At 41.4% G+C, this 27,971-nt stretch overlaps 1 protein-coding gene across 8 annotated transcripts in view; it reads left to right on the forward strand.

The window, feature by feature from the left end:
* dpf3 (D4, zinc and double PHD fingers, family 3) overlaps positions 1–27,971 on the forward strand; it is a 124,383-nt gene that overhangs the window by 39,978 nt on the left and 56,434 nt on the right. For all 8 annotated transcript variants that reach the window (XM_043698365.1, XM_043698366.1, XM_043698369.1 and 5 more), the window contains exons 2-5: positions 3,133–3,293; positions 13,218–13,325; positions 23,042–23,166; positions 26,067–26,159. In XM_043698365.1, the coding sequence (XP_043554300.1) occupies positions 3,133–3,293; positions 13,218–13,325; positions 23,042–23,166; positions 26,067–26,159 (487 nt within the window). The remainder of the gene's footprint in view (positions 1–3,132; positions 3,294–13,217; positions 13,326–23,041; positions 23,167–26,066; positions 26,160–27,971) is intronic.

The raw sequence follows: 27,971 nt of genomic DNA on the forward strand, positions 1-27,971 counted from the left end.
GGATGCTGCCTGACCTGCTGCGCTTTTCCAGCAACACATTTCCAGCTGTCATGTTTACAGTTCACTCTGATGAAAGCACAAATTCTTAAACGTTAATTTTCTAATATGTGAGCTTCTATGAGCTGCTTGTTGGAGGTTAGGCTATGAGCTTTCACATCTTCATGCTGTAGCATCAACCTGTCAGATTCTTTCTCTCAGAAAACACAGTCCAAAGCCCAATTCAAACTCTGACTGCACTCTTGGAGACAGGGACTGCAGATGCTGGAAGCTAGAGTCAGCACTTGTGAAACTAGAAAAGCACAGCAGGTGAGACCGCATCTAAGGAGCATGAAAATTGATGTTTCAGGCCAAAACCCTTCTTCAGGACTGGAGAGGAGGGACGAATCCCAGAAATAAATGGAGGGAGGTGGGACTGGGGAGGGGTAAGTGGGATGGTAATAGGTGGATGCAGGTAGTGGGTTTCTTGTGATTGGTCAGTGGGAAGAGTGGAGCAGAAAGGTGAGTGAGAAGATGGATAGGTCAGGTCAGGTTGGGGAGGTGAGGGGAGGGCTGAATAGAGGATAAGACTGTGGGTGAAAGGAATTTGAAGCTGGTGAAGTCAATATTGAGGCCATTGGGTTGGAAGCTCCCCAGGTGAATATCAGGTGGTGTTCCTCCAGTTTACATTTGGCCTCATCTGACAGTGTAGGAGGCCAACAATGGACATGTCCCCAGGGGAGTGGGAAGGAGAATTAAAATGGATGGCAATGGGTTGATGTGTGCAGAGTGCAGTGCTCCGTGAACCGGTCCCTGAGTCTGTGTGTAGTCTCCTCAATATAGAGGAGACCACATCAGCAATGGATGTAATAGATTAGGTTGGACAAAGTGTAGGGGAATGGATGGAAGGATTGTTTGGGGCCTTGGTGGGAGGGGAGGCAGATGTTGCACCTCTTGTAGTTGCAGGGAAAGGTACCAGTGAGATATTAAAGAGTTAATTTACTCTACTGACCTGCAAGAAATTGAATGCCCCGGGGGTAAAGTAGTGTGTCTTTGCCTTATAGGTGGAATGTGGGAGGATTACACGGCCGGTTTCTTTGCCATTCAGGGATTTACATTTTCATCGAGAAGTCAATAAGAACATTACAATTGGAATTTGACTACTCCCTTACAGTTACAAAAAACAATTTGCAACAGATTTGACCATTTAGGGATGATTTGAATTTCATTGTTTCTGGAGATGGGGTGGTCACTGCATTGTATCTTGAGTGGCATGTGACTGAGGGGATAGTTGAGGGTTGTCTTGGGACAGTACTAACTGTGATGTTCATAGTTTTGTATAAAGGACAGACTGTGTCCTTTGTTACTGAGGGGTGTATGTTAAAGGTTCCTCCAGAGAGACCCCTGGACAAAACTCTCAAATATGGCAAAGAGTGATCAGGGTTTTTCCAAAGCTTGTACTGTACTGTGCTTAATAAAATTTGGTTGCTTGTTCACAGAAGTTGCTGTGTTGTAGTTGCATCAAATGTGTAAGAACCACAAGAGTAAAAGAACTTAACACCGGGTCTGGTAGAGAGGTTGGTGGGGAGTGTAGAGTTGATGAGGGAGTCACTGAGTGAATGGTTACTGCTCAAAGTGGAAAGGAGTGGGGAAGGAAATATCTTTTTAGTGGTTATAAGTTGTAATGGTTGTTTTTCTGATTTGTAAGTGGTAGAAATGTCAGAGGATGATGCATTAGATTTGGAGGTTGATGAAGATTAAGGGGACTCTCATTTTTGGGCGGTGTGGGGGGGAGGTTTGAGGGCAGGAGTGTGGGCGATGGAGTAGATACGGTTGAGGGAATTCTTAATTATTGAGAAGGGGAAACTGTGATCCCTAAAGTAGGAGGATATCTTGGATGTCCTGATGAACGTCTTATTCTAGCAGCAGATGCAGCGGAGGTGGAGGAATTAGGAGTATGGCCTGGCACTTTTGCAGGAAGGTGGGTGAGAGGAGGTGTAGTTGATAGAGTTAGTAGGTTTGAAATGAATGTCAGTGGTGAGTCGGTTTTCAGAGAGGTCCAGGAAGGGGAGGGAGGTATCAAAAATGATCCAGGTGAATTTAAGGGCAGGGTGAAAGGTGTTGGTGAAGTTGATAACCTGCGGGAGCACGAGGCAGCACCAACACCGTCATCAATATGACTGAGGAAGAGGTAAAGGAATCAAAGTTTTCAGGAAAAGGCAGAATGTTGACAATTGAGATTAATCGCAATCTCAGAATAGCTTAGCAGACTTGATGGGCTAAATACTTCTGTCTTATGGTGTTGTAACACGTTGGACAATTGCAAGGGCTGACTGCCTTTCCTCCAACCACCCACATGCTCTCAAATCCCTTTACCTGCCTGACTCCTAGTCACACCTCCCTGTCTCTGATCCCTGTTTATGTCATTTTAACTAACCTAAATAATGTAACTATTTTATGGAAACTTCCTTTACCGTATGTCTGTGGCTCAGCTCAGACACTTAATTGAAGCTCCTCAAGCTGTAGATACTTAGCACAGGATGTTGTTATCATGGATTGTTGTGGCATCCGGATGTTAATATTTTGTTAATATTTATTTCAATTAATTTAAATTATTTGTGTTCTATCAAAAATCAGTTAAATCACTTAAGTCAGCTTAATTCTAGTTCATTAATTAGATCTGCTCTGACAGCTTGTTAGTCCCCATTTAAACCAGGAAGAAATAATGTCTTTAAACAGTAGATTTTAGTTAGTTGTTAAATATAAACAAAAATTTTGACTTTAGCAAGCGATTAACCCTTAAGATCTCTCACTTGCCCAACCTCTGGTTTCACACACTCTGCATTTAACTCAAATTCAAACCGTGCAGGTCAACTCGAGTGGTTAGGGCATTGCTATGGGGCTGCAATAGGGATTCTCTGTTACCATAATCCTCATTATAACTTGTTTCTATGTTATGGCTTCTAACAATGGGATTCTTTCGAAGGAGTCTTGCAGTTGTCAAAAAGCAGTTACTGCTGCCTCTGAGCTTGTAATCACAAATTTAACTCTGTCATGATCATAGTTTGGGAATGTTTGCTTTAGACTAATGTAAACTTTTGTGTGTGTGGTTTTGGATGTTTCTCTAATGATAAATTGCTTCTTGTCTTCCTATAGACTAGGAGAACAGTTCTACAAGGAAGCCATTGAACATTGCCGGAATTACAATGCCCGGCTGTGTGCAGAACGCAGTGTCCGTCTGCCATTTCTGGACTCTCAGACTGGTGTCGCACAAAATAATTGCTACATTTGGATGGAAAAGAGGCACAGAGGCCCAGGTTTGTGTCCACTTGGAAGGGGGGGGGGGTGCGCGGGCTAGGGGGGAGGAGTTCACTGTTTAGTTTCTGACATGGCGCAACATGCCTGAAGTATCACTGTAGGTTTGAAATTTTAACAGGCAATTTTAAGTCTTGCAGGGTGCTCACTTAAATTGATACTGAACAGTTTAAAGTGAGGTGCTTTGGGAACATGAACGGCAATGATGGATTGATTTTTCCAGCCTGTTCCATGCAATTAAAATGCTCCCTATCCCATGTGAAACAAGGCAATCTCCGAATCATACAGTGCAGATGAGATTCTTCAGCTCATCAAGTCCATATCAACAAAAAAGCTACTTTAAATCTACACTAGTCCCACTTTCCAATATTTGGCTCATAGGCTTGAATGTTATGACGTTTCAAGTGCTCATCCAAGTACTTGTTAAAGGTTGTGAGGTTTCCCATCTCCCAGGCAGTGCATTCCAGCATCCCACCACCCTCTGGATGGAAACCCTTCTCCTTAAAATCATTCCCCCTTGTCATATTCCCAATAAATGAAAGGAACAGCTGCTTCCACTCCATCCATCCATGCCCCTCCAATCAGGTTCCCCCTTCAACCACCTCTGCTCCAAAGGAAGCAACCTGAGCTTATCTAGCCTCATTTCATATGTAAGGCTCTCCATCCCAGGCAACATCCTGATGAACCTACCTCTTCTAGTGCAGTCACATCCTTACTATAGTAGAGGGACCAGAATGACTAGCTATCATCTAACCAAAGTTCAGTACAGTTCGAACATGACCTCCCTGCTCTTCTTACCTGTGCCTTGACTGATGAAAGCAAACAGTGTGTCTTTATTAGAACGTATACGTTATGAGTGGGATTTGTAGAGTAGACAGGAAGAAACTTGCCTTCTTGACAGGAGGGGTCAGAAGGTGTAGATTTAAGGTAAAGGGGAGAAAGTTTAGAAGAGATGTGAGGAAACGTTTTTTCCAACCAGAGGATGATGGGAATCCGGAACTCGTTGCCTACATGGAGGTAAAATAACATTTAAGAAGCATTTAGATGTGCTCTTGTGATACAAGGCATTTAAGGTTAGGAACCAAATGGTGGAAACTGGATTAGAGTAGTTAAGTCCTTTTTGCCTGGTGCAGACTTGATGAGCCGAAGGCTTTTTTCTGTGCTGTTGTCCTCTGACTGTTATGCATGTATCGTACTTTAAATTGATTCGGCTTCCTCCGATCCAGTTCTCCAGAGTGAACAGAACTTTCAAAACGCTTTCTATCTCTCTAGACCAGGTTAACAGCCATACTCATGGAACTTCTATTTTTAATGAGGTCTGCCTGGCTGACCTTTTTGCAATCACTACATCCCTCCCCCTCCAAGTCCAGCAACATAGACCTGTTCTTTTTCTTCTCACCTCTTCTGGGTGATTTTCACACCGGGTCTAGTTTCTCTGACTGAGCCTCAGATACAGATAACCTGTATCGGACCATGGCACAACTGTTGCGCCTGAGCATTTGGAAGAAATTCACCTTTTGCTTCAGGCAGTAAAGGGATCAAGGCTGCAACATCTGCAGTGTCCATCTCCGACTCCAAGGTTTCTTCCATTCTGGACAGAAGGAGAGAACACTAGTATTCTGACAGTCTTTGTTTTGAGGTGGCAAGTATGTTTTGCTCCTACGCCATTTACAAGTTAGCAGCTTTCATATAGTCCACGTGCATGATCGGCTATGCCTTTTACCCTTGCAGGGCCATTCCAGTGATTCCGACCCCAAACTTTGTCCCTGGAATAAAATATCTCTCTCGCTTAGCTGAGTCTTATGTCCAGTATTGGTGTTCCTGATGCCGTTTCGTCTTTCTTTCCCCACCCCCTGACCCCAGAGGTCTGGGAAGATCAGATTTAACCTGATGCTGAATCTTCTCCCCATTAGCAACTCTGGAGCTATCCTTGTAGTTGAATGGTCCAGTTAATCAATTAGGAACTGGGGTAGGTTGCTATCGAGTGAAGCTGTGAGCTGGTTCCTTAAGCCTGCCTTCAAAGTTTGGACTGTTCTTTCCTTCAGACCATTGGACAATAGATGGAATGGAGCTATCCTTATGTGTCAAATGCCATTGAAATACACAGATTCCCTTCGGGTAAATGGCCTGCTTTTTGTGACCAACACATCAGTGAGCAGTGTATGGCAAAAGATGTTTGCCACTTTTCTATTGTCGTCACCCTGTCTGACGAGTATCACATCCAACCACTTTGAGTGAGCATTCACAATAATTAAGAACGTTGAGCTCTTGAGACTACAGTGTAACCTAATCCAGAGTTTATCTGGCTATTCTCATGAATGTGGGAGAGCTACTGGCCTTTTTTTTTGTCTTTGGCACTCTGGACACCAACACAGCAATGTCTGCATCCATTCCTGGCTACCAGACATAACCTGTCCCCAGCATCTTTGTTTTGGACACCCTGGATGACCCTGGTGGAGTTCAGGCAGAATCTGATGGTGATCTTTATTCAGGACGATCACTCTTGCTCCCCCTAGTAGTATGCCATACTGTCTGGTGGTCAGGTCTCATTGGGTCCAGAAAATTTCAATTCTGGTTGTTTTCCCCCATCAGGCTTGGATCCAACCAAGTTATTTACTGTGCTACAATCAGTGGTAATTGAACCAGCTGCTTCTCATGTGAGACTGGAACCAAAATGTACCCTTAATCTGTAAGGCTTCCCTGGCTCAGGTTCTCAGTCTCGCCAAGGTCTTTCACAAACTTAAAGGTTGGAATCCAGAACAAATTTTGTTAAAGACTGGTTCTGCAATCACTGATCTAGCTGTGCTAGCATCAACCTCTGTTAGAACCAGGTGACTATTTAACCAGATCATTATTTGATTTGGCTCTGATTTGGATGTCGCTAAGCAATTTAACTGTTCCAAACCAGATGTGGGTGGGCTTTCTAGGTTGTGTACCCTTCTGTATACCAGTCTGAGTTCTCTTACTCAATTAGGGCATAGTGGGACTCTTCCTGTCTTGAGTCTGCATGTCAGCACCAATTACAGTGGCTTGCCAGCGTGAATCCTGAACGAAGTGTTAACCATTTTGCCAAGGCTTCACTTTGTTTTGGGGCTTTGCTGTGGGCTGACTTATTTCTGTTCAGGAAATATCATGAATGAGGCTGTGCAAGTATCTTCACTCAAGTGGTGTTCCCCAAGCTTAGTTGGCCTGGCAAGGGTATCCATTTCTATTGGCTTAATCTGTAGCTCATATGCTCCATTTGCCACATTTTCTAATGACAAAGCCAGATGCCGTGGCTGTTTGAAGTCCAGGTGGGCTTTGGCCAGTCGCTGCTTTTGCACAGTTACATCATTAATCCCACGTACCAAATGGTCTCTTGGCATCTCATTCAGGGTTAACAAAACGTCACAAGTCTCTGCCAGTCATCTTAACTCCTCAAAAATCCTGACACTGATTTCCCCTCGTTCTCGAACTGCCGAATAAAACCGATAGCATTTAGGAATTAGATTAGACTTGAGGTCGTAATATTTCTTAACTGAATCTGTTACCTGTTGAAAGGTTTTAGAATCTGGGTGCCTCAGGAAACGTCAGGATCCTGATTATCGAGAAACCTGCCAGTCCACAAGCTGTCAGGAGAATTACTTATTGCTTTTTGTCTGCCCCAATTGTCATTTACCTATGGTTAAAAAAAAAGTTCCTTCTATGTACTAGGTCCAGTTTTCAGGGTCAAACGAGTCAAGCTTCCAAAATAACTGCATGTTGCCAGAAATGCTTACCCAATTCAGACAGCTGTTGTGGGCAGATTTCTTCAGGAGCATTTTTATTCTCTCGTTGCTACTGAAATAATACCACAAACATTGGTGTCCTGCCACCAAGTCTCACATGCTTAGTATTTGTCGCTGGTCCAGCTTTGTCAGAGCCAGCTCTGAGTGAACAGAATCTCTAACACTTCTGTTTAGATCTGTCAGCCAGGGCTCCCTCATTGTAGCTTTTAACCTGGTCCACTTGGCTGACCTTGTTGCAATCACTACAATGTCATTTCAGTGCAAATATATTGTATCTCTCTCACTCCCTGTGGTGGCTTGACACTTCCATTATTGTCCATCCCATGTTGCCCTTGAGAAGGTGCTAGTAAGCTGCTGCCTTGAACTGCTGCAGTCCATTTGGTTTAGGTGTACACAATGGTGTTAGGTAGACATTTCCAGGATTATGACTCATTTAGACTAAAGGAATAGGATAGCGTTGTAATTCCAATTTAGAATGATGAGTGGCTTAGAGGAGAATGTGCAGTTGGTGGTGTACCCATGTAAGTGCTGCCCTTGTCCTTCTAGATCTAGTTGTCGAAGATTTGGAGGGTGCTCTCGGTAGAATTTTGGTGAATTTCTTTACATCTTGTGGACCATGCACGTTACTGATACCATTGTGGATGCTAATGCAGGGCTTTTTTTTCTGGTGGTGTCCAGCTGTATTCATTTAGGCAAGTAGGCAATATTCCATACATCCCTGTTTTGTGCCTTGCAGATAAACCATGCTTGAGGAATTGGGATGTGAATTCCTTGCTGCAGGATTCCTACTTTCTGATGTGCTCTTGTAGCCACAGTATTTGTATGGCTAGTCTCGTTCAATTTCTGGTCAGTAGTAGCCCACAGGTTGTTAACGATGGGGAAAATGAATGGTAATGCCATTAAATGTCTAAGAGAAATAGTTAAATTCGCTCCAGTCAAAGATTGTGACTTGTGTGGTCGAAATGGTGCTCATTACTTCTCACTTGTCAGACCAAGCTTTTGAAAATGTCCATATTTTACTGCATTTGAACACTGTTTTAGCATCTGAAGAATTCTGAACAATCCTGAACGTTGTGAAATGATTCATGAACATCACCACTTCTGAACCCGTTATGATTCGAAGGTCGTTGAGATGACAGGTTGTAGGTTGTGAGGATAGAAGAACATCATATCAAAAGAACTAGACACAGGAGGAGGCAATTTGAGCCCTCAAGCCTACTCTACCATTCAGTATGATCACAGCTGATCTTATCTTAGTCGTCTTTTTACTGTCCAGCCCTGTTTGAACCAGTTACTAATTAAAAATCTTTCTATCTCCTGGTCAGATTTACTCAATGTCCAGGCAACCAACGCACTCTGGGGGAATGAATTCCACGAATTTACAATGGGTTTGAGAGAAGTAATTCCTCCTCATCTGTTTTAATTTTTCTATTGTTTATCCTTAAAACTAGACTTTGTATTCTAGATTGCCCCGCAAGAGGAAACTTCCTTCCACATCTACTTTTTGAAAAGCTTTCAGCATCTTGTAAACCTCCATTTAGATCTCATCTCATTCTTTCAAACTCCAGAGTGTATAGGCCTAAACTATTCAATCTGCATCTAAGGAGCAGGAGAATCCTGAAGAAGGGCTCATGTCCGAAACGTCGATTCTCCTGCTCCTTGGATGCTGCCTGACCTGCTGTGCTTTTCCAGCAATACCTTTTTTCAGCTCTGATCTCCAGCATCTGCAGTCCTGACTTTCTCCTAAACTACTGTCTTCATAAATCAAGCATCTCCCTTCTAGAATCAATTTAGTGAATGTCCCATGAATTGCCAGCAACCTGACATCCCTCCAATTAAGGTGACCAAAACTCTCACTAATACTCCAAGTGTGTTCAACACTTAAGTTAACAACAATTCACAGCTTTAATACTCTCTCCCTTTAGCAATAAATGCCAAAATTCCATTTGTCGCCTTATTACCTGCTCGAGGACATCCAGATCTCCTCTGCACTGAAGCACTCTGAAATTTCTTTCCATTTAGAAAATAAGTTGCCTTTCTATTCTTCTCACCAAAATGGACAACTTCACACTAATCCACATTGGATTCCATCTGCCAAAAATTGGTCCATTCACCTAACCTGTCCATATCTATTTGTAAATGTATTTCTTTATACCAGCTTACTGTCCCACCTATTTTAGTGTCATTTGCAAATTTGGCTATAGTACCTTCTATGCCTGCATCCAAGTCATTAACATAGATTGTAAATAGGTAAAAACAATGACTGCAGATGCTGGAAACCAGATTCTGGATAAGTGGTGCTGGAAGAGCACAGCAATTCAGGCAGCATCCGAAAAGCTTCGAAATCGACGTTTCGGGCAAAAGCCCTTCCTGATGAAGGGCTTTTACCCGAAACGTCGATTTCGAAGCTTTTCGGATGCTGCCTGAATTGCTGTGCTCTTCCAGCACCACTGATCCAGAAATAGATTGTAAATAGTTGTACCCAAGGACTGACCCCAGTGGAACCCCACTAGTTGCAACTTGTCAACAGAAAAGGACTCTTATTTCTATTTCCATGTGAATTCACCTTGTATAGTAACATTTGTGTAGCACGTTATCAAATGGAAGTTTAGATCATTAGCATCTCATGGAATGCAGGGAGAACTAGCCATTTGGATACAGAACTGGCTCGAAGGTATAAGACAGAGGGTGGTGGTGGATTGTTTTTCAGACTGGAGTCTTGTGACCAGTGTCCGTGCTGGGTCCACTGCTTTTGATCATTTATATAAATGATTTGGATGTGAACGTAGGAGGAATGGTTAGTTAATTTGCAGATGACACCAAAATTGGAGGCGTAATGGACAGTGAAGAAGGTTACCTCAGATGACAGCAGGAACTTGATCAGAGGGGCCAATGAGCTGAGGAATGCGAGGTGCTGCATTTTGGGAAAGCAAATTTTAGCATGACTTATACATTTAATGGTAAGGTCCTAGGGAGTGTTGCTGAAGAAAGAGACCTTTGAGTGCAGGTTCATAGTTCCTTAAAAATAGAGTCGCGGGTAGACAGGATAGTGAAGAAGGCATTTGGTATGCTTTCCTTTATTGGTCAGAATATTGAGTACAGGAGTTGGGAGGTCATATTGCATGTAGGCCGCATTTGGAATATTGCGTGTAATTCTGATCTTCCTATCAGAAGGATGTTGTGAAACTTGAAAGATTTACAAGGATGTTGCCAGGGTTGGAGGATTTGAGCTATAGGGAGAGCCTGAATAGGCTGGGGCTGTTTTCCCTGGAACGTCGGAGGCTGAAGGGTCACCTTAGAGGTTTATAAAATCTTGAGGTATAAACAGACAAGGTCTTTTCCCTGGATGCGGGAGTCCAGAACTAGAGGGCATAGGTTTAGGGTGAGAGGGGAAAGATATAAAAGAGACCCAAGGGGCAACCTTTTCATGCAGAGGGTGGTATGTGTGAATGAAATGAGTTGCCAGAGGAAGTGATGGAGGCTGGTTCAATTACAGCATTAAGAGGCATCTGGATGGTTTTATGAATAGGAAGGGTTTAGAGGGATATGGGCTAAGTGCTGGCAAATGGGACTAGATTAGGTTAGGATGTCTGGGCACCATGGGCAAGTTGGACCGAAGGGTCCGTTTCTGTGCTGTACATCTCTATTACTCTATGTACTATGCCTAAAAAAATCCCAGTTATCTGCATTGCTTGTTACATTTTCAAAGAACTCTAGTCAAACACTATTTACCTTTCATAAAACCATGCTGACTCTGATGGATTGCGAGTTGACTTTCCAAATGTCCTGTTATTACTTCCTTAATCAAGAATTTTAATAATTTCCCAATGAGAGATGTTAAACTAACTAGTCTAGTTTCCTACTTTGACTCCTTTTTTGGAATAGGAGTGTTATATTAGCATCTTTCCAATCCTTTTCCTACATTTGAGAGAATTTCGGATTATTATAACCAGTAGATCCACCATATCTATTGCCACTTCCTTTACGGACTCTAGGGTATAGGCTTTCAGACCCTGGGGACTTGCCCCTGCCCTCAATCTCAATTGTTAACTCAGTATTTTTCTTCCCAAGTGGTGATTGTTCCAAGTTCCTCCCTTCCTATGATCCTTGCATTACCTGTTGCTATTGAGATAGTACTAGCATCCTCCACCATGAAAAGTGAGCCAATACATTGTCTCTGCCATTTTTGTTCTCTACTATTAATTCTCTAATCTCCTACTCCAATGGACCAGCATTTGCTTCAGCTACTCTTTTCCTTTTATAGACATGTACAAGTTTTTGTTATCCATTTTTAAATTTTGTGCTACCACTCTTTCATAACTTACTTTCTCTTATTACTTTTTTAGTAACATTTTTGTTGAATTTTAAAATTTCCCAATCCTCCAGCCTGCCAGTGGCCTTTGCAACATGGGGTGCCTTATTTTATGTCATTGTTATCTTTAATTTCTTTGCTTAGCCATGGATGTGTTTTCCTTCCCTTATACCTTTCTTCCTCACTGGAATATAATTTAGTTGGGAGAAAAACACCTGCCACTGCTCATCAACTGTCCTACCTTTTGTCTTTCAGCCCAGTCCATTTGGGCTAAATTTGTCCTTATGCCTATGTTTAACTTTGTTTAACTCCAGAATGCTAGTGTGGGACTCTAGTTTCTCACCCTCAAACTGCATTTGAAATTCTTGCATATTATGAACACTCAGCTTGAATTCTTTACTGTGAGGTCAATCATTAATCCCACCTTAATGTGCAATACCCAATCCAGAATGGCATGTCTGCTTTACTGTATCAGTTGTATTAGAAATGACAAATAAAAAGCTACTCTACCTGTTTGGTTCCCCACATATTGATCTAAGAAACAATCTCCTTCCTTGTGTTCTCTTGCCAATTTAATTATTCCAGTCAGAATGCATATTAAAATCACCAGTTATTGTTGTAACTTTTCTTAGAAGCCCACAGTATTTCCTGGTTTGTACTGTACCCCATTGCTGAACTGCTGCTTGGGATCTATAGTTTTTCCCTTGCTATTACCTACTTGAACTATGATAATGATCTGGGACTGAGATGATTGACATCAAATGGACAGAGCTATCTTTCTTTGTGCTAGGATGACACCAACCAGTGAAGAGTTTTTTTTCCCCCACTGATTCCCATTAACTCTGGTTTTGCTTGGGCTACTTACTACCACATTCTGTCAAACCAAATGCCAATCATAACGGTTCTGCCCCTGTCCACTCTAGGACAACTCCTTTTTTAACATTTTAATGTCTTCATTAAATCTCTATTTCAAACCCACCTCCCTTTGTCTCCTTCCCTATCTTACTTGAACACATTATATTCTTGCTTGCATGTAGTTTCAACCCTCCCTAACCACTACAGTTCTCTGTCCTTTTTGAGTTGTTGCAGCATCTCCATTTTTAAATTCGTATCTTCTGGTCCAGAACTAATCCAAACAAACCAAGAATCAGTGCATTCAGCAATATGTGGTTCCTCTTCAACACCCTATTGCTATTCCTGCTAGCACAAGGCTGAGTCATTCTGAGAAAACCAACCTTGAGGATCCAAATTATTTATTCTTTCCCTAACTCTGGAAAATCTGACTATAGGATAGGGTCTGTGCTGTTGGTACTATGGTATACCCCAATTTCTGGGTCCTGTGATAACCTTTTTAGCCTGGCATAATGCACTACAGAAAAAACAGTACGTTCCCAACTATGAGGTCTGGCTGCATTTCAATACCTTGCAATTCCCTCTTGTGTATTCTCTCACCAGTTAGTATCATGGTCTAGACTGCAATGCTTTACGGTATTGTCACTTCCAACATTATCTAATGCTAAATATCTGTTTTAGAGCAGTAAAAACCTTTAAATGTCTGTACTTCCTTCCCCTTTCTTAATGGCCACCTAGCTACTGCCCTGACCACTTGTGGAGTAACCATTTCATGGACGCAACAATCCAGTTGCTGCTCTCTTAATTTCCTTCTGGTCTGTGTAATCTGTGTGTATCTGGAGAATTGGGTTGAAAATCAGGCCACTGATCCTCTAACTCTGAAGGAAAATCCCTGAGCAAAATTATTTAAAACTAGCTCACTGTCAAGAATTTATGCTTTTATTTAACTGTCTCATGCACATGGGGTTCTGATCCAGGATTGATATATCTTGTAGGGGTGGCGCCAGGGCAGTTGTACACTTACCCTGCACGCTGCTGGCGAAAGAAGAGACGCCTGCATCCCCCTGAAGACCCCAGGCTGAGACTATGTGAAATCAAGTTTGGTGAGTGCTGAAATCAGCCAATATTCCTTTATACCATTAGGTTTAGGTTATAAAACAAATGCTTCAAAATTGCAAAATACATTTTAAAAATGTATGATTTGTTTTGTATTGAGGAAGAAGTAGGGCTTATTTAATTTTCAATTAGTGATTTGATTCTGTTTTAATCTTTAATAAAGGAAAAAAAATACCTTTTTGACTAGTCTGTTTAAAATTGAATTGTATTTTTATGTTTTTGACAACTTACCTGTTGGCAAAGTATCACAACTGGTATGAAATTCCTCTCGTTCATATTGCTGAAGAAAAGTTTTCTTTTTTACAAAATTGTACTTTAGATCATAAAATATCAAAAAGCTTCGTTAGGTTATGCGAAAATACAAAATATAACTCTCTTCATTGAGCATGCTGTTAAGTACATTCAATCCACGTGTAAAACCTATGACACTTTCTACATGGTGACAGACTTGGAACCCAATAGGATATACAAGTCATCAGCCCCTCTGTTCACTATTGTTGAAATGCCTTAAACGGCAATCTTTCTCCACTGTGTGCAGCGCCTCCTGCAAGCTTTAGTATGTCTCAGCACCTAGTTGTTGACTTTGGAATATGCCATGTTGCAACACTAAGTCAAATGTAACTTTGTGCTGGAAGACCAACATGTTTTGGGCAAATGGAATGTATCTTGTTGTGTATTTAGTGAGTATGATGGGCTGTCACACTTAGAATCTGATCACATGACATCTTTGGCCATATTAAGATTTAGATTTTTATTGTCACGTGTACTCAAGTACAGCAGTGCAGTGAAAATTGTATAATGTTGAGTCTCACGGCACCACCTTGGGTACAAAAGTACCTAGGTACAAAGTAGTAAAATACAAACAAAATTTGAAAAGTTAAACATTAAAGACCTTCATAGAATAACTGGAACAATAAAGAAATAACAGCATACTAGTTAGCATTAAATAGCTAACAATAGTTAACATGGGCAGAAAACCACTCAATCTGTCTAACTCTGGTGCTTGCAGAGTGAACGCCACCTGAATAAATTCCCTGTTACATAATATTTTGGCTTCCTGGTTCTTCTTGGAACTTAACACCAAGAAGCAAAATGGCAATGAATTTAAAAACTGCTTTGAGATCAATCCACTAAAACAAAAACAAATCATAGTGCCTCCAAGATCTGCAGTTAGGACTTCAATATAAATACAAAGAAAAGTATTCCAAACAGGCCATTGCTGCACCAAAGTAGGTGCAGTCAGTTAGTCAGAGTCCTACAGCATAGAGACAGGCCCTTTGGCCCAAACTGGTCCACGCTGATCAAAATGTCCACCTACACTAACCCCGTTTTCCTGCAATTGGCCCATATCCTTCTAAACCTTTAATACCCATGTATTTGTCCAAATACCTTTTAAATGTTAATGTACCTACTTCAACAATTTTTGCTGGCAGCTCATTCCGTATACATACCTCGCTCTGTGTAAAACGTTGCCCCTCCGGTTCCTTTTTACTGTTTCCCCTCTCCCCTTAAATTGATGTCCTCTAGTCCATGATTCCCCAACTCTTGGGGGAAAAAGACTGAATGCATTCACCTTATCCATGCCTCTTACAATCTTATACACTTCTATAAGATCCTCAGTCTCCTGTGCTCTAAAGAAAAACGTCTTCGCTTGTCCAACCTCTCCTTGTAACCCAGACCCTTGAGTCCTAGTAACATCCTTGTAAATTTCTTCCGCACCCTTTCCAGTTTCATAACATCCTTCCTATAGCAAGGTGACCAAAACTGAACACAATACTCCAAATGTGGCCCCACCAACATCCTGTATAACTGCAACATAACTTCTCAACTTCCATACTCAGTGGCCTGACTGATGAAGGCCAGTGTGCTCAAAGCTGCCTTCACTGTCCTGTCCACCTGTGACTCCACTTTCAGAGAACCTGCGCTTCAAGGTCCCTCTGTTCCACTACACTCCTTAAGGCTCTACCATTCACCACAAAGCTCCTGCCTTGAATTGACTTTCCAAAATGCAAGACCTCACACTTATTTATATTAAATTCCATTTGCCATTTCTTGGTCCACCTCTCCAGCTGATCAAGGTCCTGCTGCAATTTCTGAGAACCTTCCTCACTGTCCACAATATATTTTATTTTAGTGTCATCTGAAAATTTACTAATCATGACTTGTACATTCTCATTCAAATCATTGATGTAGATAACAAACAACAATGGGCCCAGCAATGACCCCTGAGACACTCCACTAGTCTGACAAGCATCCTTCCACTATTATCCGCTACCTCCTACCATCAAGCCAATTGTGTGTCCAATTTGTCAGCTGCCCCCTGGATTCCAAAACAGACAAGCAGGACACTGGAAGAACACAGGAAGCCAGGGTTGCATCAGGAGGTGGACAAGTTGACGTTCTGGGTATAACCCTTCTTCAGGATTCCAATTTTTTTTTTATTGGTCTATTTCCCCACCAGATTCCATGCATTCTAATGTTCCAAATGGTAGGCTGCTCTGGAACCTTATCAAAGGCCTTACTGAAATCCATATATACTACATTTACCACCCTGCCCACTTCAACTTTCCTAGTCACTTCGCCAAAGAGCTCAACAAATTTGCAAGCATGATCTCCCACGCACAAAGCCATGCTGACTGCTCCTAATCGAGCCCTGTCTTTCCAAATGCATGTATACCTTATCTCTCAGAATCTTCTCAAATAACTTACTGCCAACAGATGTTAGGCTTACTGGTCTATAGTTCCCAGGTTTTTCTTTGCAGCCTTTCTTGAATAAGTGTGTCACCTTTGTTATTTGCTACTTAAGGGCCAGACAATGACCACCTCCAACAAGACAGTATCTTGACCGAGACATTCCGTGGCATTACCATGACTAATTTCCCCAGTATCAATATTTTGGGAGTTATAATTGATTAGAAACTGGATGACTATTATTGATACTGTGGCTATAGAAGCAAGTTCAGGGTTGGGAGTAACTCACCTCTCCTCTCCTCCATCTACAAGTCAGAAGTGTGATAGAATACTCCCCAATTGCCTGGATAAGTGCAAATCCAGCGACGTTATAGATGCTCGAACCATCCAAGACAAAGCAGCCCATTTGATTGATGCTTCCCTCCATCACTAACACTGAGTAGCAGCATTGTATGTCCTATCTGTGGGAAGCGCTCACTTAGTAAAACTGAGGAAATGAGAAGATTAAAGGACACAGCATTTCTGAATAACCCTCCAATTCATTCTATTCAAGCAAAACATTCTGTTTTCAGCATTTCAAATTTAGAAGATTTTTAAAAATTTAAATAAAAACCTTGTAATTCTACACAAAATATTCTCCTCAGTCCTTCATTAGATTGCCACTTACATTTAAGCTGTCAGTGGTTTTATTTTTGGATTAACACAAGTCGGAAACTAAGGTTTTCCTTACCTTCCCACTATTCTGCCCTGTCCGAACTCTCTCGTGCTGTTACAGTTTTTGCCTTTGATCATGAGGAAACCCAGATCCCACTCCACTGAAATATTTTGAAAACCAATGAGCAAACTTGCCTAGCTACTGTCTGCCTGTTCACAAAAGTAAGATGGGCTTTGCTTCTCAAAGAGGAGGATAACAAATGTTGCCCCCTTGTTCAAGAAGGGGAGTAGAGACCACCTTGGTAATTATAGACCAGTGAGCCTTACTTGGTTATGGATAAAGTGTTGGAAAAGGTCATAAGAGATAGGAGTTATAATCATCTAGAGAGGAATAAGTTGGTTAGGGATAGTCAACACGGTTTTGTGAAGGGTAGGTCATGCCTCACAAACCTTTGAGTTTTTTGAGATAGTGGCCAAACAGGTGAATGAGGGTAAAGCAATTGATTGTAGTATACAGGAGGACCATGATTATCCAAACGAGATGGGCAGGCACTATTTCGTTCGGATAATCGATAATTTGGTTAATCAATTTAAATGCCTTTTCTCTGGGGCTCGGAGTTTTTAAAGTCTGCTCCCCATTCAGAAGACTGCAGCAGCACACAACGCACGAGGCCCCGTCCGACAACGTCCTCCTCCTGCCCCCAACCCCGTGCAACACCATCTCCTGCCCCCAACACTGCCCCTCTCCGCGGCAGCTGGAACGGACACCAACAACAAGACTGCTGCAGTTGCCTTTATGGGGTAAGTCTCCAAATAATGCGCACACAGCCACAGCCCCCCACACAACTTTTTACTGTAACGTTTTGACAGGTTCCACCTTTGAGGAGAAAGTGAGGACTGCAGATGCTGGAGATCAGAGCTGAAAATGTGTTGCTGGAAAAGTGCAGCAGGTCATGCAGCATCCATTCGGGCTCATGTCTGAAACATCGATTCTCCTGCTCCTTGGATGCTGCCTGACCTGCTGCGCATTTCCAGCAACACATTTTTCAGCAGGTTCCACCTTTGCCCTGTACAGGACAGTGTTGGAGAGATTATCTGAGGAAGGGGGGGCTTTAGGGTACATCCCTGTGTAGAACTCCAGGGAAAGTGCAGGGAGAGAGAGGGCGGGAGGTCCGTCATTTGGAGACGGTGCCTGTTTAATCACTAAACAAAAGTCGCAATCACTGGAAACATATCTTTGATGCAATGTTTCCATTGGGACCGAGAGATCTCCTTCGGATAATCCAATTTTCAGATAATTGGTATTCAGATAATTGAAGTTCCTCTGTATATGGATTTCAGTACTGCGATTGAAAAGGTTCCCTTTGGTAGGCTATTGCACAAAATACAGAGGCATGTTATTGAGGGTGATTTAGAAATTTGGATCGAAATTAGTTAGCTGTAAGAAGACAGAGGGTGGTGGTTGATGGGAAATGTTCATCCTGGAATTCAGTTACTAGTGGTGTACCGCAATCATCTGTTTTGGGGCCACTGCTGTTGGTCATTTTTATAAATGATCTGGATGAGGGCATAAAGGATGGGTTAGTAAATTTGCGAATGACACTAAGATCGGTAGAGTTCTGGATAGTGCTGAAGGATGTTGCAGGTTACAGAGAGGCATAGCTAAGCTGCAGAGATGGGCTGAGAGGTGGCAATTAGAGTTTAATGTGGAAAAGTGTGAGGTAATTCACTTTGGAAGGGAAACAGGAATACAGAGTACTGGGCTCATGGTAAGATTCTTGGTAGTGCAGATGAGCAGAGAGATCTGTGTCCATGTGCATAGATCCCTGAAAGTTGCCACCCAGGTTGATAGGGTTGTTAAGAAGGTGTACAGTGTGTTAGCATTTATTTGTAGAGGGATTTGAGTTTCAGAGCCACGAGGTCATGCTGCAGCTGTACAAATCTCTGGTGTGGTCGCACTTGGAGCATTGTGTTTGGTTCTGGTCACCGCATTATAGGAAGGATGTGGAAGCTTTGGAAAGGGTTCAGAGGAGATTTACTAGGATGTTGCCTGATATGGAGGGAAGGTCTTATGAGGAAATGCTGCAGCTGTACAAAACTCTGGTGTGGTCGCACTTGGAGCATTGTGTTTGGTTCTGGTCACCGCATTACAGGAAGGATGTGGAAGCTTTGGAAAGGGTTCAGAGGAGATTTACTAGGATGTTGCCTGATATGGAGGGAAGGTCTTATGAGGAAAGGCTGAGGGACTTGAGGCTGTTTTTGTTAGGTTGAGCAGTGACTTAATTGAGACATACAAGATAATCAGAGGGTTAGATAGGGTGAACAGTGAGAGCTGGATGGTGATGGCTGGAATGAGGGGACATATCTTTAAATTGAGGGGTGATAGATATAGAACAGATGTCAGAGGTAGTTTCTTTACTCAGAGAATAGTGGGGTGTGGAACGCTCTGCCAGCAACAGTAGTAGACTCCTAAGTTTAAGGGTATTTAAATGGTCATTGGATAAACATAAGGATGAAAATGGAATAGTGTAGGATAGCTAGGCTTCAGATTGATTCCACAGGTCAGCACAACATCGAGGGCCGAAGGGCCTGTACTGCCGTGTAATATTTTATGTACTAAGATTATCAGTGCTAAGTATTAAGGGAATCTGCAGCTTGTTTGCAGATGATTTCAAAAATAACTACCTGTACCTCCAGCACATATGCCTATATTTAGTTAGGATTGGAATCCCTTTCTATACTGTTCTCGGGCATACTCAAAAACAAATGGTTTGCTTTAAATTTGAAGGAATTGTGGATGTAGTACTTTGACAGAATTTTCTCCTCTTACATCTCCGCATTGCAAGCTTTACCTTCCATCAGCGGAGTGATGAAAGAGATGACAGCATGATTAGTGGCATTTTCAAAGGAATGATTCCTCATGCTAATTTGGATTAATTTGTTTAGTTTAGTTGTACAGATTTTTGTTTTACACTATGAAATACACTGCAAGGCTTTAATCAAGATAAGTGAAGAGTTTCTTATCCCAAAGGGATTAAAAATGCAGTATTTTGAGCAAAGAGTACAGTGTTTTGAGCTAATTAGGCAGTTCCTTTAAAAATTTGGATGGCTTGTTTTGCCTTTCTATATAAAATACCATGATGCTGCAGACTAAGATATAGGCAAACAATGGGCTGTGGATAGAGTCAGCTGCTGTAGTTGGCTTTGTTTGCTCCTTGCTGGGAAAGAGGTGGCTGTATGTCTGACTACATCGTACCTAATATTCAGTTTTGAAGGTGACTTTGTCCCTGAAATCTGGCTGTATTTGTATTCCAGCTTGTAGTGCCAATGCATCATGCTGCTTTTGGGCATCTATAGGGAAAATCATGTTTTCTGTTAGGTAAATAACCCTGTTTTAATGGTTTTTGCTGAAATATTTCTGCTGTCTTTTTCTCTTTCCATTGATATTATTTTGTTGGCTGCTTTGTTTTTGGCTAATTTAATCTTTCTTTTTACTATGCTTGACAGATTTGTTTTGTCTTCTGACAGAATCTGTTACGTGCGCAGATGACAGATTGCTCTGTTACAGCTGGGTTATTCTAGTATTGGGACCCCAGGGAGAGGAAGAGTTAGGGCAGCATTTCTGCCTGAGTTGAGAGCATATTCTGAAATAGATGCAATCCTCGGCTTAAGAATGTTTCGCAAGCATTTCTATTTTACAATTTGCTGAGCAAAGTCATAGCACTTAAAGTGCAGGTGACAATGTGAAACATTATACATTTGTTCCAGAATCAGTAGTTATGGATTTTGTTCATCAAAAAGATTATGGAATGCTATACTATATTCATTGTATTAAGGGACCCCCTCTGCAACATGTTTGCACATGATTTAAAAAATAACTACCTGTACCTCCAGCACATGTGCCTATACTTAGTATAGAAAGGGATTTCAATCTTAACTATTTTCAAAACAAAACACGTGCCTTAAATTTGAAGGAATGCTGTGTGTAATATTTGTAATACTTTGACACAATTTTCTCTTCTTCATGCATCTCTGCATTACAATCTTTATCTTTGTTGCCATGGTGATTGTTTCCTCATTCCTTTGAAGCCCCAGGATAATGATGCCCCGCATGCTGCTCTTCTCTCCCAGCACAGCACAATTTTCAGCTTTTACTTAACAATAGAACACGTCCCTTGTTGTCTCTTCATCTTTCCTGCTGTACTCTTCAGGCCTTTAAAAATAGATGTCACCGATCCTCCATAGTTTGTTTGATTTACCTTTCTTAACACCGCACCAATTCTGTGTTTTTGTATTTTAAAGTTAAAAGTTTATTACACAGGCAGGAACAGTGTAGGATGTGATATTCCACAAGGTTTGGTGCTTGAACCACAGTTTGTAATGTTATAATAAATGATTTACAATCTAATTTACAAACAAAACCAAATACAAGGAAGACTTTGACAGATCTAAAAATCCATCAGTAAATGTACAGAATGGTACTCACCTATCCAAGGGATTTTCAATATAATGTTATAGTCCCAGCTGACTGTATTATAAAGCAAGTCCTATTTCAGAATGAAAACTAACTTGATAGATGTTGTTTTCATTTAGTTGGTTAAGGTTGTGATCAGTCACTGAGGTGTTGACAAATGCGTGCAGATTTTCTTTAACAGAACATTTTTAACACAAACAAAATATATCACAACAAGCTATCTAAATATAAAAGACTCTTTAAATGATGTCACCACCACCACAAAATAAAGTTTCAATCTATTTCTTGATGCTATCCATTACAGAGATTCTATTCAGAGAATTTACACCTCTATCTCAACTATTCACCTGACTCCTGATCATTTCTTTACTGTGGACTGCAGATAGTTTGAGTCCTTTTCCAAATCTGCTGACATGCTTCAACTTTCTCATGGCTAATAACTGCAGATTTCTAATCAACTTTTCTGCGGAGATGACTTATTCCCTGAATTCTCCCAGGATAGAAGTGAAATTGGCCTCTAAAGTCAACACTGGTTTTCTGAACTGAACTGAACTGAACTGAAGTCAAAGCTAATGGCCGTGTAAGTTTACCCTGTCTGTTGTAAGCCAACAGTTAAAACCCCTTTCCACAAACATCAAAGATTTATGATCATCTGCTTTCCCACACCTATGAAAATGCTCCATTTTTGTGGGAGGAATATGGAGGTCAATCGAGAAAAATGAAGCCGTGCAGCAGAGGGATCCAGATGTACAAAAAGTGGCAATATAGATTCATACGACTAATTAATACAAGAAAAGCAAGCTAAGTGCATTAATTTGATTCAATTACCTCCTGTAATCCTCTGAGCTAGAAGAAATGTCAGTTGTTACCAGAAGGATGGAATTGGAAAAACAGTGCAGTTTTGTTCTGCTTATATGGGATGCAGTGAACAGTGCTGGCATCTGTGTTATAAGAGAGATAGAGGCACTAAGAAAGATGCAATTAAGATTTACGGGGAGAACTCCAGAACTGATGTTATTCTCTTCAGCAAAAACTGTTCAGCTTGGGATTGTTTGCTCAAACAAAGAAAAGACTGAGGGTGATTTGATGCTTTTGAAAGGATTTATTAAAGTAGATGTAAAGAAGATTCTTCACTTTTTTTTTGGGGGGGGGGTGGAGAGACCAAAACTAGTATCATAATGATCCCCTTCAAAGTCAGAATGCTAAAGAATGTGGAACCCATGACTCGGGCTACCATCGAGGCAGCAATATTCAAGTTAGGGAAAGTAGAGTAAATACAGGAGACTGGAGGGAATATCAGGTCTTATGCAATGGGGTTAAATGAAGAAGGGTTAAGAATAATTTGTACGATTTAAAAACTGACCTGGATGGGACTTTATGTAATTAATACCATGTAATCAGTTAAATTACAGAATAAACACTCATCAGATTTCACCTAATTTGCACAAACTAGTGCTAATGCTTATAAATGGTAACAAGGTTTTACAAGTGTCTTGACTATCTTGAAGTTTCTGCCCCATCTCCTTTCACATCACTTCTGACTCAACTTGCCCCTGAGACCTAGCTCCTTTTTAACTAGACCACTGACCACTCAACTTCATGGACCCCAAGTTACTGACATCATTAATACTGTCCTAGAGATGTACAGCATGGAAACAGACCCTTCGGTCTAGTTCTTTCTCCGGAACTAGTCCCCTTCTATTTTAATTTTCTGTCAGCAATACTCACATTCTTGCAAACTACTGCCTGACACCACCCACCCTGTCCTGTCATGTCTTTGCAGGTGGGGTTGCTTGCTAAGTCTGTGTCCATCTTTTGCAGAGCAACATGTTTGAACTCCAGTTAGGTTTTATTACTGTAATATATATTTACATTTTTGCGTAGAAGGAGAAATCTTGAAAAAGGATGGTGTGTCAGCTGAAGGGACAACATTGGAAGCTCTGCTTCGTGGGGAGGCACTGGAGAAAAGAAATGACTCAAAAGATGATGAAGCCTATAGTGAAATTCAGGTCAGTCATTTTATTATTTTAGGTGATGACCAGCTAATTTCAAGGAGGGTAATTGTAATTGATTTTTGTAAATGGAGATATCACCATGAAATATCAGTCTCCTTTCATCATAATATTTACAATAAATTTTGATTTTGGGTTTTTTAAAAATATTGTTTTCCCTTTGTACGATATGTCTCCTAATGAGCCTTGTTTGACTATTAGTTGCATGTATGGGCAGTTTTTCTGTATGGCATTAATCAGTGATTTCCTTGACCTGCCTAACCACGCCCCCCAATTTTCCACTTCATTCTGTCCAGCCGATACAATCTATCCTGTGTCCTAATTATACTACAGTTGGCTGATTGATACTCTCCACTTCCAGTCCACATCTCAAAATACAATCATTCAGTTAAGGTCTACGAGGGGTGCTAGCCTTCTGCTGTGTGAGAGAGAGCTTTCAATATGTGTATCAGGAATAAAAGAATGACCAGGGAAAGATTAGGGCCAATCATGGACAGTAGTGGGAAGTTAGGAGAAAGTGAGGACTGCAGATGCTGGAGATCAGAGCTGAAAAATGTGTTGGAAAAGCACAGCAGGTCAGGCAGCATCCAAGGAGCAGGAGAATCGACGTTTCGGGCATAAGCCCTTCTTCAGGAAGTAGTGGGAAGTTGTGTATGAAGTCCAAGGAGATAGGGGAAGAGCTAAATTTTTTTTCATCAGTATTCACACTGGAAAAAGACATCAAGAGAAAGATTTACTGCAGCTTCCAAACCCAGCAACTGCTACTGAGAAACTAAAACTAAAAGTCCTGGTTCTGTGGGAGCTTGACCCCACCCATTATTCCAACTTTTAAAAAAAAAACACCAAGGCCTCACTGTTTACTCAAGTGGCTCTGAGTAGACCACTTGCTACCTGTCTAGAACATAATACTTCGCAGTACAGGCCCTTTGGCCCTCTATATTGTGCCAACCTGTGGAACCAATCTGAAGCCCATCTATCCTACACTATTCCATTTTCATCCATATGACTATCCAATGACCATTTAAATGCCCTTAAAGTTGGAGAGTCTACTACTGTTGGAGGCAGTACTGAGATTCAGGATACTAGACTAGATGAGATTGAGATTTACAAGGAGGAGGTGGAAAGTGTGAAAATAGATAAGTCCCCTGGGCCAGATGGGATTTATCCTAGAATTCTCTGGGAAGCCAGGGAGGACAATGCAGAGCCTTTGGCTTTGATCTTTGCTCTTTTGTTGTCATTGTCTACAGGAATAGTGTCAGAAAACTGGAGGATAACAAATATTGTCCCCTTGTTCAAGGGGAGTAGAGACCACCCTGGTAATTATAGACCAGTAAACTACTTTGGTTGTGGATAAAGTGTTGGAAAAGGTTATAAGGGATAAGTTTTATAATCCTTTTGAGAGGAATAAGTTGATTAGGGATAGTCAACATGGATGGTGATGGCTGGCATGAGGGGACATAGCTTTAAATTGAAGGGTGATAGATATAAGACAGATGTCAGAGGTAGTTTCTTTACTCAGAGTAGTAGGGGCATGGAACGCACTGCCTCCAACTCTCCAACTTTAAGGGCATTTAAATGGTCATTGGATAGGCATCATATGGATGAAAATGGAATAGTGTAGGACAGATGGGCTTCAGATTGGTTCCACAGGTTGGCACAACATAGAGGGCCAAAGGGCCTGTACTGCGAAGTATTATGTTCTAGACAGGTAGCAAGTAGTCTACTCAGAGCCACTTGAGTAAACAGCTTGTGAGGTCTTGGTGTTTTTTTTTAAAAGTTAGAATAATGGAAGCAGCCTGAATGGGTGGGGTCAAGCTCCCACAGAACCAGGACTTTTAGTTTTAGTTTCTCAGTAGCAGTTGCTGGGTTTGGAAGCTGCAGTAAATCTCTCCCTACTACACTCTCTCTTGATGTTTTTTTTTCCTTCCTGGAGTGGAGAATTACCTACAGCACAGTCTATTTTACAGAATTTGTATTTTGCCAAGGGAACTGTTAAATAATCTATTATTCTGTTAATTTTTCCAATAGAGTTATTATTCCAAGTTTTTTTTGTACTTTAACTGGAGTGTATGAATACAGAGTATTTTGCTGTAATCTGAGCAGTTGACACAGAAGCAGGAGTAAGCCATTCAGCCCACGAAGACTGCTCTGCCATCCATTTGAGATTGTGGCTCGACTGATGGTCCTTAACTCAATTTTTCTCCCTTTTTCCCCATAATTCTTGATTCCCTTACTGATTAAAAATCTAGCTATCTCAATCTTATTATGACCAGCCTCAATAGCCCTCTGATAAAGAATTCCACAAATTCGCTAATGTCCTGAGAGAAAAAATTCCTCTTACCTTTGTCTTAAATATGCAACTGTTTATTCTGAGATTATTCTCTTTGATCCTGGTCTCTCACAAGGGGGATCAATCTTTCTCCATCTACCCTGCCAAGTCCTTAAAGAATTTTGCATGTCTCAGTGAGGTCACCTGTAATTCTTCTAAATTCCCAATGTTTACAGGGCCAACCTGCTCAACCTCTCCTCATACGATAGTCCCTCCATATGTGGTATCAGCTTATTGACTGCTACCAATGTCAGTATATCTCTAGTTTGATAAGGGGCCACAAGTAATTTACAATATTCCGGCTTTGGTCCGACTAGTGCCTAATTATCTGACAGTTTCTGTGGCTTTCCAACTCCTTTACGTCTTGACAAAAGATGCTCAGGACTGTAATCTGCACGATGGCCATGAGCCAATTTCTCAATGATAACAAAGTGCTCCACCCTGTGATGTGACTTATACTGGAAATGAAATGTTGGAAAATCACAAGTGTGTTTGCTGAAAATTACTAAAATTTGTGCTGTGAAATTCTGGATGGTTCTAATAACTGCATTTTCTATTGATCCCACAGAGAGTTTTGGACAATGAGGAAAACATAGAAGATTTAGAAGAAGACGACTTGGAAGATGATATTCCAAAAAGGAAAAATAAACCCAGAGGACGGGTAGGCACAGTTCCAAAGAGATAAATTAATAGAAGTAGACTTCAGTTTTTCAATTCATTAAAATAAGTATTTCTATATTTTTTAAAATGAGAAGAACCGTGGATGCTGTCAGTCAGAAACAAGAACAGAAATTGCTGGAAAAGCTCAGCAGGTCAGGCAGCATCTGTAGAGACAAATCAGAGGAGTAGTGCCAGAAGATTGGACGAAAGCAAAAGTTGTCCCCTTGCTCAAGAAGGGGAGTAGGGACAATCCTGATTAATTATAGACCAGTGAGCCTTCCTTCGGTTGTGGGTTGTCGGAGACATTTGCCAATAAGTTAGATCACAAAGCACAGTTCGAAGTGAAATTGACATGCTGTTACAAAACTGACCATCTGTACAGGTAGATCAGGATTTCTCTTCCCAGAGCTGAGGATGAAGCCAGTTTTTATAATGCTGTACAATAAGGCTAATTAGAAATGGGGAAAATACAATATATCTGGAAATTGAGTAATCTAATTACAAGGATGCTCATTGGAAAGCAGTTATCAGATGAATGTCCTGTTCCTTCACACAATGCAACATCCTGGCAGTATTGATAGTTCCATTCCTCTTTACATATGGATGTTAATATCTCCTCTGAAGTGGTGAGGTGCTTCCATTGTCTTGTCCTGGGAGCAATGCTCTTGCTGGTGCCTCTCTGTCTGGCCTGCTCTTTGTGTGGCTTTGGTATTGCTGGGTTGTGAAACTGCCCTCTGGGCTTTGGGATATCTGTGGTGCTCTGTAATTGTTAGTGAGCTTGAAGTGTATTCCTTTGTCTGTGTGTGATGTCTGGTTTGGCTTGTCAGCCTGCTTGGGCATTCTGGGTGTTTTTTGGTACCGTTGACCAATTTTGCTTTTGTGGGCCTATCGTGGGTTGGCAGGGTGGCAGATCTTTTCCCACATAGATAAAGTGTTGGAAAAGGTTATGAGAGAGGGGATTTATAATCATCTAGAAAGGAATGAGTTGCTTAGGGATAGTCAGCACAGTTTTGTGAAGGTTGATCATGCCTCACAAACTTTATTGGTTTCTTTTGAGAAGGTGACTAAACAGATGGATCACGGTAAAGTGGTTGATGTGATGTATTTGATAAAATTCCCCATGGTAGACTATTGCAGAAAGTACAGAGACATGGGATGGAGGGTAATTTAGCAGTTTAGATCAAACATTTTCTAGCTGAAAGAAGATTGTTGATGGGAAATGTTCATCCTGGAGTTCAGTTACTAGTGGTGTACTGCAACGATCTGTTTTGGGGTACTGCTGTTTGTCATTTTTATAACTGACCTTGATGAGAGCGTAGAAGGATGGGTTAGTAAATTTGTGGATGACACTAAGGTCGGTAGAGTTGTGGACAATATCGAAGGATGTTGCAGGTTACAAAGGAGCATAGATAAGCTGTAGAGCTGGGCTGAGTGGTGGGAAATGGAGTTTAATGTGGAAAAGAGTGAGATGATTCACTTTGAAAGGAGTGACAGGAATAAAGAGTACTGGGCTAACGGTAAGATTCTTGGTAGTATGGATGAGCAGAGAGAATCTTGGTGTCTGTGTACATCCCTAAAAGTTGCCATCCAGGTTGAATGGGTTGTTAAGAAGGCATACAGTGTGTTAGCTTTTTATTGGTAGAGGAATTGGGTTTCTGAGCCATGAGGTCATGCCTGGTGTGGCTACATTTGGAGTATTGCATACAGTTCTGGTTACCACATTCTAGGAAGGATCTGGGAGCATTGGAAAGGATTCAGAGGAGTTTTACCGGGATGTTGCCTGATATGGAGGGAAGGTCTTATGAGAAAAAAC

Source organism: Chiloscyllium plagiosum, chromosome 10 (genome assembly GCF_004010195.1).
Source record: "Chiloscyllium plagiosum isolate BGI_BamShark_2017 chromosome 10, ASM401019v2, whole genome shotgun sequence".
NCBI lineage: Eukaryota > Metazoa > Chordata > Chondrichthyes > Orectolobiformes > Hemiscylliidae > Chiloscyllium > Chiloscyllium plagiosum.